Below are 10,635 nucleotides of genomic sequence, written 5' to 3'. Positions count from 1 at the left end.
GTCAATCAGAAGACCACCTCGATCACACTGGTGCCTGAGGTTTCAACCAAAAGAAGTGGAAACTGGAGTTCTAGCCTGTACATGTACTTAAGGTTCTACACATGTATTTTAGGGGAACATCTGTATTGTGTTACTAACAACACAATCTATGTTTTAACCATATATTCTATAAGCTTGCTAAACCAGGCATGTATTGACATGAAAAAGGCTAAATACTCATACCATTCTATTTGAAGTGTTGAATAAACTGGACACAGAAACTAACACATTTGCACAGCCTGATGGAACGTAAACCCATCTTCAGTGTATTTGCCAAGTCTTAACTAATGATAAAACAATCGTTGGGCATTAATATAACCTTGGTCTAGCGTTGCTGTCTAGATAATGTTGTAGGGTGTAGTACTCTTGCATGTTGTGGGTTTTAATTTCTGTTCTTTAAGCTGTGAACACTTCCACATAATTGTGTGTAAGGTAAGGGATTGTTAGGACTCAAAATGGGGAACACTTGTAGCAAATGTCACTCCAAATACTGTACTATGCACCTCACAAATCCTATTGCTGAGCCCATAGCCTTGTGGTTTAGCACTTATTTTAGACCCATACACCTATGCAGAGGAAGGTTCTGGGGGACCAGAGGAGATAGCTGATCTGACTGACTCAGAGAATTTGCTGAACTCCCATGTTTACAAACCAGTATTTCTGTCACATTCTTGTGAAAACAAACTTTTCTTCCATTTGTCATTTCTGATTGTTCATCGTTATCAATAAAAATGGTTTAATCTCTTAATCTGGTTTCTTTATTCATAAAAGCTTATTATGAAAGTGTGAATTTCTATAGCATGAATATAAAATCATATTGTTGCCAGCCACTTGTGTATCTTTCAGTCAAATGCTGACTGTCTGGTCAATTCTCTCAGACCATAATTGGGAACATTGAACAGTGAGCCTTCTGTGAGTTTGACAGTAGTTTTGTTTTTAACAATAGACTTACCAATATATGCACATGCCTATGAATGGAATGTAGTTCATATGAACACAAACAATTAGCAAACATATCAATGCAGCAGCATGTCACAAGTTAGTACTCAGATTTATTAGAACAGAAATAGAGGTTTATGTGATACAAGTCCTTTACAATCCACACTCCATCTCAGTTGGAAAGGTGTCCTCGGGGAGCGGAGTTGGTCATGCTTATGATGTCACAACTGTCTCCAGCACCTTAGCCACTTGGTCAGCATTCATGTTGTCAAGGGCCACACTGCTCTCCTTACCAAAATCTGCAATACAGGTACATGAAAGAACCAAATGAATGCATGGCCATAAACATTGCATTTGACATTCAGTGGTGACAGATGTGAGTCGCCTAGCTACTGAAACAATGTTCTCACCAGATCTTGCCCAAAGCTTAGGCTGAACACCTGAGCACTCCCTGATGAGGATGGGGAATGTGGGGTTTGCCTTCTTTAGTTCCACATAGTGCTGTTCCACAAAATCCCTGGAGAACATGGAATAATAAATAATCAAGTGAAATAACTTTTACAATATTTTTTACTATACGAGTTCATAAGACTGAAATAGCTAGCTAATAAACATGGGTTCACTATTTATCTTATTAGTAAATGTGGAATTTTAAGACATAATAGAAACGATGTTGTAGAGCTGTAGTTAGATAAATATGCGTGATCTACAAATTATTTCAGATGAGTTTATTCTATATTAAATTGCGATTGTTCGTTAACTACTGTATGTTTACATGTTACATGTCTGGCAGGCAGAATCGAATTAGTGGAAACAAGAATGTTTTCAGGGCAGAACTGGTTTCAACAAGATACTGTATTTTCGAGTCGGGGACAAGTTTAGCATTTTAGCTAACCCTAACGCTTTCCCTAACGTTATTTAATTATCATAACCTGCTGCGTAAGTTCTCCCTACCCTGCTACGAAAAGTCAATTCTGCTAATCAAAACCGGCAGAATTGCCGAGAGAAATGCGGGTATCCATCCACTAGGCGTCTGGCAGTAGATTGTGCTAGCTATGAGGACAGCTTTGTGACCGCTAGCGAATACAAAGTAGCTAACTATTTCGATTTCATGAAAATATGACTGTTGTCAAATAAAAAAAAATTACCTTGCTCCTTGACTCGCAGGCGATGTCTGGCACAAATGTAGACGAATCTCTCGAAGGTTTTTAGCAAGGTTAGAGCCAATACCTCTTACTACAGAAGCGGCCATGATGGTTCACCAGCTTTAGATGAATGTTCCTGAACCCACCCACTCTCCATATCAACAAATCACATTCAAGAAGCTTTGTAAATTCGAGAATTCACCCAATTACATTCCACGTTTAAGGTTGACGTAACGTTTGCGCCGCAAATCAAGACCATACCAATCGAATGTTGACTGTCATTTCCGTTTTCAGAGCAGCACACATCACCATCAACAACATAGCTAGGATTATAAATCTAGCAATAGTTGATCACAAACTTTTTGTTTTACTTGAGTGAGACCAACTTCTTTCAACATGCCGGAACGAGAACGAGGAGAACGAGAGAGTAAGTTGAATTTATTTGGCATTGTGTGAGCTAACGTCAGCTAGCTAGCCAACTAACAAAGATAGCTAATGTTAGCTAACGTTACTACTGATAACTTTCCCCATTTGTGCAGCTAACGTTACTGAATATTACGTTTACATGTTGCATTAGCAATGTATATAGCTATATGGATTCATATTTCCAGACTCAAAAGACAACCGTAACTAACTAACTAGGGGTGTTTGTTAGCTACCTACCCATCATAGCTTGCTAACTAACTAGCTACTGTTAAATAGCCTGAGTAGCCACTGTTTGGCCATCTTGCAAAGAAAAAGTAACCTCTCAATTACCCCATTTTATATGTATATCTGCTCAACATGTCTATTTTGATAGCCATTCGTGAACTCTTAGCTAATTGGGGTTTTACTGCAGTGGCATCAACCACGTATTAATTATTTAGTACAAGTTAACCTCATTCGATGCAGTCGAAGTGAAGCGCGGACCAATTGACACAGTTGCCAGTTCTCCCCGGAAAAATGGCGTCCGCAGGTAGTAACGTCTGTATTTTACAGCGGAGTCGTTCTCCAACCCTCTGGCTCCGGATGGGCATGAGGTGGAGGACCACCGGTCAGCACTTCAGTAAGTGAGGCTTTTGCTGCAGTTTACAATATTTGCATGACAACACATTTGGTCACCACATCAACTTTTGGGTCATGAGAACAGAGGACCCAGTGTGATGACACTTATTGAATATGTCTGAGATATGTTTTGATTGTTTCGCTGTACATTTTGGATGAGTACAAATGGTCTGAAAGTCTTCCAAGACTACGTTAGACTACACATATTGTGTGGCTTAATCCCCCCACCTTTTTCCCCCCCCCAGGTCCAAGCTGACAAATGAGGACTTCCGTAAACTTTTGATGACCCCTCGTGCCACGCCTTCGTCAGCTCCCCCATCCTCCAAATCCTCCAGACATCATGAGTGAGTGATGGATTTACAGTACCATAGAGTAGTCCGTTGGATCATGAATATATTACTGAAAATGGCAGATTTGGGGATTGTTAAGTCCAAGTACACAGTCTTTTGAATCAACACTTCTAGAACTGAATTAGCTTTTTTACAGGATGCCCCGGGACTACAGCGAAGAGGATGATCCTGCAGCCCGTAGACGGAAGAAGAAAAGGTGATTCTTTAATTAAGAGTGGCAGTCTATAATAACTGTTTCTCTTATTATTTGATTAAACTGAATGTTTGTTGTCACACTGCCTGAGGTCTCTCAGCTGTCACCCGCTGACCTTTGCCCTCTGCTACCCCTATCAGTTATTACGCCAAGCTGCGTCAGCAGGAAGTGGAGAGGGAGCGGGAGCTAGCTGAGAAGTACCGTGACCGTGCCCGGGAGCGTCGTGATGGCGTCAACAAGGACTACGAGGAGACAGAGCTCATCAGCACAACAGCCAATTACAGAGCAGTGGGGCCCACAGCCGAGGCGTGAGTTTCCCATAATGCTACTGTCTACTCCCCACCGGGAGTGGTGGTGTATGGACGTGTTCTGTATGAATGTCCATGGTGATGTATTGTGTCGACAGGGATAATTCAGCAGCTGAGAAGAGGCGGCAGATGATCCAAGAGTCTAAGTTCTTGGGTGGTGACATGGAACACACTCACTTGGTGAAAGGGTTGGATTTTGCCCTTTTGCAGAAGGTCAGTCTACTGTCCTTTTCATTATGCTAAGGTTCATTAAACAACAGAAGCTGCCCGTCCAGATTGTTGGTCTTTGCCATTAGAATAGCGTTTCAAGTTCCGGGGGGCTGGTGTAGTTATAGTTCTGCTGCCCCCTGACCAATATGCCCCTAAGGGCAGTGGTTTGGTTCCCTTTCCACCACTCATTTCCTGAGCTTTATCCCTCTTACTGTTTCCCCTATCTACATGTCTAACCTGGACCTGTCAATAAAACTTGAGTCACGTTTTAGAAAAAGGCGGGGGAAAGAATAGCATTTGAACCTAAAATTAAGGAATCCGAAGATGCTTGAGCTCAGATTATCAGTAACACAGTCATGTAGTAGCTATAGAATGCCATCTATAGTGTAGAAGATATCTGGTTTGAAGTATGCTGAATGTAAGGGATGCGAATTCCTTGGCTGTTCCAATGGGACACACTGTCATTGCTCCCTCCCTCCCTGAATAGAGTGAAAATACCAAGTAGGTCACCCTGTTCTATCACTCCTGCAATGTACACCCAGAGGTGAAGAAAACATCCTCTGCTGTGCCATATAATGGAACAACTGCAGCAGAGTAGGGACTGTCGACCTACAGGAAATAGTTGACATGGATATCATACTTGTCTACTTGCAGGTGCGTGCTGAGATCACCAGCAAGGAGAAGGAGGAGGAGGATATGATTGAAAAAGTAACAAAGGAAGTCAAGTATGTATATATTCATATTTTCCCCACTCTTCATCATTTTCTCATAGCATAGAACATGTCATTTTTTTCCTGAACGAGTTCTCCAGTGTCCTCATTCCAGAGAAATTAACTGTATTCTTTCCTCCAGGAAAGAGATTGAACCAGAGGAGAAAATAGAGTTCAAGACACGTCTAGGTAAGTAATAGTCATATTATCTACTGGAATCTGAGCCCATGTAAAGGTAAATCACTCCAGTTGGTTGGTGGTGTTGACGGTCTCTCTGCTCCACCCTCAGGAAGGAATATCTACCGGATCATGTTCAAGGGCCGCCAGTTTGAGAGGAATGAGCTGTTCCTGCCCGGCCGTATGGCATACGTAGTAGACCTGGAGGATGAGTACGCAGACACCGACATCCCCACCACACTGATCCGCAGCAAGGCCGACTGCCCCACCATGGAGGTCCGACTGCACTGCAGACCACAATAACATAGAATGTCTATTACAGTCATGGTCTATTACAGTCATGGTTTATGTAGAGGTATGCGTAACTTCTCTCTCTTCAGGCTCAGACAACTCTCACCACCAACGACATTGTCATTAGCAAGCTGACCCAGATCCTGTCCTACCTGCGACAAGGGACCCGCAACAAGAAGATGAAGAAGAAGGAAAAAGGAGGTTGGCCTTTGATTGGTTCACAACTGGATACTGATTCCTACCCTGTTTTTCATGGCATCCGTTTGTTTATCTACAGTTCACAATGAAATGATTTCCATTGGTTTCTTCTTACAGGGGTGAAAATTGATGAGAAGAAAGTTCCAGGACCAGAGGCAGATGCAAGGTCAGTGTTGTGGCTCTCCATAAAGGCTGTTTTCATTTAATCACTTTGTTTCTTTGAAGATCAGTTGTTCCCATTGAACTCAAACCATTCCTTTCTCCATCCTAACAGCATCTTTGATGACATCGGGGACTACGCTCCATCTACCTCCAAGGCCATCCGGGACAAGGAGAAGGAACGCTACCGGGAGAAGGAGAGGGAGCGGGACAGAGAGAGGGAGCGGGAGAGGGAGAGAGAAAGAGACAAGGAGGAAGAAAAGAGACGCCACAGCTACTTCGAGAAGCCCAGAGCAGATGATGATGATACCATGGAGATTGAGACAGGTAATTCATCAACCATAGCATACAAATAATATGCTCTTTTTAAAATGTATTATTGATCCCCATTCAACCCAACTACACATTCTGGCCTGTCTATCCTCTTCGGACCATACAGGTCCAGGATCAGTGAAAGACCAGATCAAGCTGATCAATGAGAAGTTTGCAGCAACTCCCCAGTGGCCAGGAGAAACATATCCTTTTCACTGTTTGGGCCAGAGAGCCACATTATCTTGGCTTACATAGCTAGACTTGACAATGTCTTCATTCCCAGTATTTAGACTGGATAGAGGGGGAAATGTCTTCATTCCCAGTATTTAGACTGGATAGAGGGGGAAATGTCTTCATTCCCAGTATTTAGACTGGATAGAGGGGGAAATGTCTTCATTCCCAGTATTTAGACTGGATAGAGGGGGAAATGTCTTCATTCCCAGTATTTAGACTGGATAGAGGTGGAAATGTTTAGTCCGCTGACCTCCTTAACTGCGAGCTACTGCTGGGTCGCGTGGCCGTAAAGAGGAGAAGCTCGGGGACTTCTTTGGCATGTCCAACAGCTATGCTGAGTGTTACCCAGCTACGTGAGTCCCCCGATTCATCCATGTCACATCACTGCACTTAAGTAGGGTGAACACTGGACTTAATATACCAGGTCATTTGCTGTAGTGGGTGTACCTGTGTGATATGGGTGTTCTCTCTCTCTGTTCTCAGTATGGACGACTTGGCTGTGGACAGTGATGAAGAGGTGGACTACACCAAGATGGACCAGGTTGGTGCTTCATCTTTTAATCCTTAGTCCCCTCCTAGATAGACCTTTGGGTTGATTCTTTCTAGTCATGTGACAGTTAGTTGTGTGTTGTGGTTGACATACTTTTGACCTCTGTTTTGTCTCTGACCTCTATAGGGTAACAAGAAGGGTCCTCTGGGTCGCTGGGACTTTGACACTCAGGATGAATACAGTGAATACATGAACAACAAGGAGGCTCTGCCAAAGTATGTTATCTTAGAGCTTTGTCTCAACAACCAACCTGGAATCCCTTGTTTCATACATTCATTACAGGACACAGTGATAGAAACATCATTGGATTCCTTGCCATTTCTATGAAAGACTTTTAATCGGGCCAAGAAATTTAATATTAATTGCAGACAAACTGTGTTCGTCCTTTCAGGGCTGCTTTCCAGTATGGCATCAAGATGTCTGAGGGGAGGAAGACTCGCCGCTTCAAGGAGACCAATGAGAAGGCAGAGCTGGACAGGCAGTGGAAGAAGATCAGTGCTGTGAGTGGGCGGTTTAATGGCTCTGTTGTTAACAGGGTTGTGAGTGGGCGGTTTAATGGCTCTGTTGTTAACAGGGTTGTGAGTGGGCGGTTTAATGGCTCTGTTGTTAACAGGGTTGTGAGTGGGCGGTTTAATGGCTCTGTTGTTAACAGGGTTGTGAGTGGGCGGTTTAATGGCTCTGTTGTTAACAGGGTTGTGAGTGGGCGGTTTAATGGCTCTGTTTTTAACAGGGTTGTGAGTGGACGGTTTAATGGCTCTGTTAACAGGGTTGTGAGTGGGCGGTTTAATGGCTCTGTTGTTAACAGGGTTGTGAGTGGGCGGTTTAATGGCTCTGTTGTTAACAGGGTTGTGAGTGGGCGGTTTAATGGCTCTGTTGTTAACAGGGTTGTGAGTGGGCGGTTTAATGGCTCTGTTGTTAACAGGGTTGTGAGTGGGCGGTTTAATGGCTCTGTTGTTAACAGGGTTGTGAGTGGGCGGTTTAATGGCTCTGTTGTTAACAGGGTTGTGACAGTTATCAGGGTATACTGAGACATAAACCAGGAAAGATTGTCTCATTAATCATGTTTTGTCCGTCACAGATCATTGAGAAGAGGAAGAAGGCTGAGGCAGATGGGTGAGTACATTTCCATCAGTCTGTTTTTCAGCTGACATCCTACAGTTAGTGTACATGACTCAGACAGACGGTAAGGTGGTGATGGGAGAGGACAGAGCAGACAGACGGTAAGGTGGTGATGGGAGAGGACAGAGCAGACAGACAGACGGTAAGGTGGTGATGGGAGAGGACAGAGCAGACGGTAAGGTGGTGGTGGGAGAGGACAGAGCAGACAGACAGACGGTAAGGTGGTGGTGGGAGAGGACTGAGAGCAGACAGACAGACGGTAAGGTGGTGGTGGGAGAGGACTGAGAGCAGACAGACAGACGGTAAGGTGGTGGTGGGAGAGGACTGAGAGCAGACAGACAGACGGTAAGGTGGTGGTGGGAGAGGACTGAGAGCAGACAGACGGTAAGGTGGTGGTGGGAGAGGACTGAGAGCAGACGGTAAGGTGGTGGTGGGAGAGGACAGAGCAGACGGTAAGGTGGTGGTGGGAGAGGACAGAGCAGACGGTAAGGTGGTGGTGGGAGAGGACAGAGCAGACGGTAAGGTGGTGGTGGGAGAGGACAGAGCAGACGGTAAGGTGGTGGTGGGAGAGGACTGAGAGCAGACAGACAGACGGTAAGGTGGTGGTGGGAGAGGACTGAGAGCAGACAGACGGTACGGTGGTGGTGGGAGAGGACTGAGAGCAGACAGACGGTAAGGTGGTGGTGGGAGAGGACTGAGCGCAGACAGACGGTAAGGTGGTGAGCAGACAGCGGTGGTGGGAGAGGACTGAGCGCAGACAGACGGTAAGGTGGGAGAGGACTGAGAGCAGACAGACGGTAAGGTGGGAGAGGACTGAGAGCAGACAGACGGTAAGGTGGGAGAGGACTGAGAGCAGACAGACGGTAAGGTGGGAGAGGACTGAGAGCAGACAGACGGTAAGGTGGGAGAGGACTGAGAGCAGACAGACGGTAAGGTGGGAGAGGACTAGAGCAGACAGACGGTAAGGTGGGAGAGGACTGAGAGCAGACAGACGGTAAGGTGGGAAGACTGAGAGAGGTGGGAGAGGACTGAGAGCAGACAGACGGTAAGGTGGGAGAGGACTGAGAGCAGACAGACAGACGGTAAGGTGCGAGAGGACTGAGAGCAGACAGACAGACGGTGGTGGGAGAGGACAGAGCAGACAGACAGACGGTGGTGGGAGAGGACTGAGAGCAGACAGACAGATGGTAAGGTGGTGGTGGGAGAGGACTGAGCGCAGACAGACAGATGGTAAGGTGGTGGTGGGAGAGGACTGAGCGCAGACAGACAGATGGTAAGGTGGTGGTGGGAGAGGACTGAGAGCAGACAGACGGTGGTGGGAGAGGACTGAGAGCAGACAGGCGGTGGTGGGAGAGGACAGAGCAGACAGGCGGTGGTGGGAGAGGACTGAGAGCAGACAGGCGGTGGTGGGAGAGGACTGAGAGCAGACAGGCGGTGGTGGGAGAGGACTGAGCGCAGACAGGCGGTGGTGGGAGAGGACTGAGAGCAGACAGACGGTGGTGGGAGAGGACTGAGAGCAGACAGACGGTGGTGGGAGAGGACTGAGAGCAGACAGACGGTGGTGGGAGAGGACTGAGAGCAGACAGACGGTGGTGGGAGAGGACTGAGAGCAGACAGACGGTGGTGGGAGAGGACTGAGAGCAGACAGACGGTGGTGGGAAGATGGCGGTGGTATCTGAGAGACTTGTCAGAGCCGCTCACTGTGCTGTACAGTGGTGACCTACATTCTGCTCACACTCCGAAAGGAGGAAAACATCTCATCTCTCCACTCCAGAAATACTGCATCATGCAAGATGCTGCCTAAAATATCCTCAAACATAAATGGTAGATTGTCAAATATGATGCTAAATGTTAAATTCCCACTGCTCTATATTCATTTCTCCTTTTTTCAGGGAGAAGCCGAAGAGGCCAAAGTATTAATGTTCTCTCATCTTGCATAATTTGGAACATGTTGAAAATCTTGCAATATATTGTATGCTAAAAATCCTGTTTGTATTTTGTGGAATACTAGATTGTGTATTATGATTACTTTATCTTTTGTCATGGAAATGTAACCATGACTGAGAATTGGAGCACAATGTTATGCAGCTTTTACACACTGTCAATGTCTCTATTAGGCAACATCCAATAAATAAGATCGGAAAAAACGTTTGCTTTGTCATACATTTTATTTTTAAGAAATGTCATAATACGACAAACACTTGACTTTTTCCACATTTTGTTAAAGTGGATTACAATAAAAAAAAAAGTTTGTTCACAATTTACACAAAATACTCAAAGTGGAAGAAATTCTAACATTTGTAAAAAATTAAATAAACATCTTGATTAGATAAATATTCAACCACCTGAGTCAATACATGCTTGAATCAGCTTTGGCAGCGATTACAGGTGTGAGTCTTTCTGGGAAGTTTCTAAAGCGCTTTCCACACCTGGATTGTCCAAAATGTGCCTTTTATTTATTTTTATTATTCTTTAAGTGCTGTCAAATTGGTTGACGATCATTGTTAGACAACCATTTTCAGGTCTTCCCATAAACTTACAAGCAGGTTTAAGTCAACTTCAGCCACTCAGGGACATTCACTGTCTTGGTAAGCAACTCCAGTGTAGATTTGGCTTTAGGTTATTTTGTGTTTTAGGTTATTGTCCTGCTGAAAGGT

General features: G+C 44.9%; 2 protein-coding genes across 2 annotated transcripts; one reads left to right on the top strand and one right to left on the bottom strand.

The window, feature by feature from the left end:
* Positions 1-1,071: 1,071 nt before the first annotated feature.
* ndufa2 (NADH:ubiquinone oxidoreductase subunit A2) lies at positions 1,072-2,390 on the bottom strand. Its single transcript, XM_014129578.2, has 3 exons — positions 2,127-2,390; positions 1,389-1,495; positions 1,072-1,277 (listed from the first exon to the last, which is right to left on the bottom strand). Exons 1-3 carry the CDS (start codon positions 2,228-2,230, stop codon positions 1,192-1,194), a joined length of 297 nt encoding a protein of 98 aa, XP_013985053.1. The 5' UTR covers positions 2,231-2,390; the 3' UTR covers positions 1,072-1,191.
* Positions 2,391-2,417: 27 nt separating this feature from the next.
* Positions 2,418-10,125, top strand: ik (IK cytokine). The gene is given in 19 exon segments (NM_001173724.1): positions 2,418-2,550; positions 3,102-3,168; positions 3,413-3,511; positions 3,654-3,713; positions 3,851-4,018; positions 4,117-4,231; positions 4,883-4,953; positions 5,081-5,127; positions 5,228-5,391; positions 5,496-5,607; positions 5,722-5,770; positions 5,879-6,090; positions 6,203-6,278; positions 6,579-6,662; positions 6,793-6,850; positions 6,986-7,074; positions 7,251-7,359; positions 7,938-7,972; positions 9,871-10,125. Coding segments are annotated over 19 exon segments (1,674 nt in total). The 5' UTR covers positions 2,418-2,519; the 3' UTR covers positions 9,899-10,125.
* Positions 10,126-10,635: the final 510 nt, after the last annotated feature.

Source organism: Salmo salar, chromosome ssa11 (genome assembly GCF_905237065.1).
Source record: "Salmo salar chromosome ssa11, Ssal_v3.1, whole genome shotgun sequence".
NCBI lineage: Eukaryota > Metazoa > Chordata > Actinopteri > Salmoniformes > Salmonidae > Salmo > Salmo salar.
The sequence above is the reverse complement of the archived record's forward strand: the minus strand, read 5'-3'. Positions and strand labels throughout refer to the sequence as shown.

Coding starts and splice junctions, on each gene's coding strand:
- ndufa2 (XM_014129578.2), bottom strand. CDS start 2,230: ATGGCCGCTTCTGTAGTAAGAGGTATTGGCTCTAACCTTGCTAAAAAC. Junction 1,496..2,126: donor CCTGCGAGTCAAGGAGCAAG/GTAATTTTTTTT, acceptor CATGTTCTCCAG/GGATTTTGTGGAACAGCACT. Junction 1,278..1,388: donor TAAGCTTTGGGCAAGATCTG/GTGAGAACATTG, acceptor CCTGTATTGCAG/ATTTTGGTAAGGAGAGCAGT.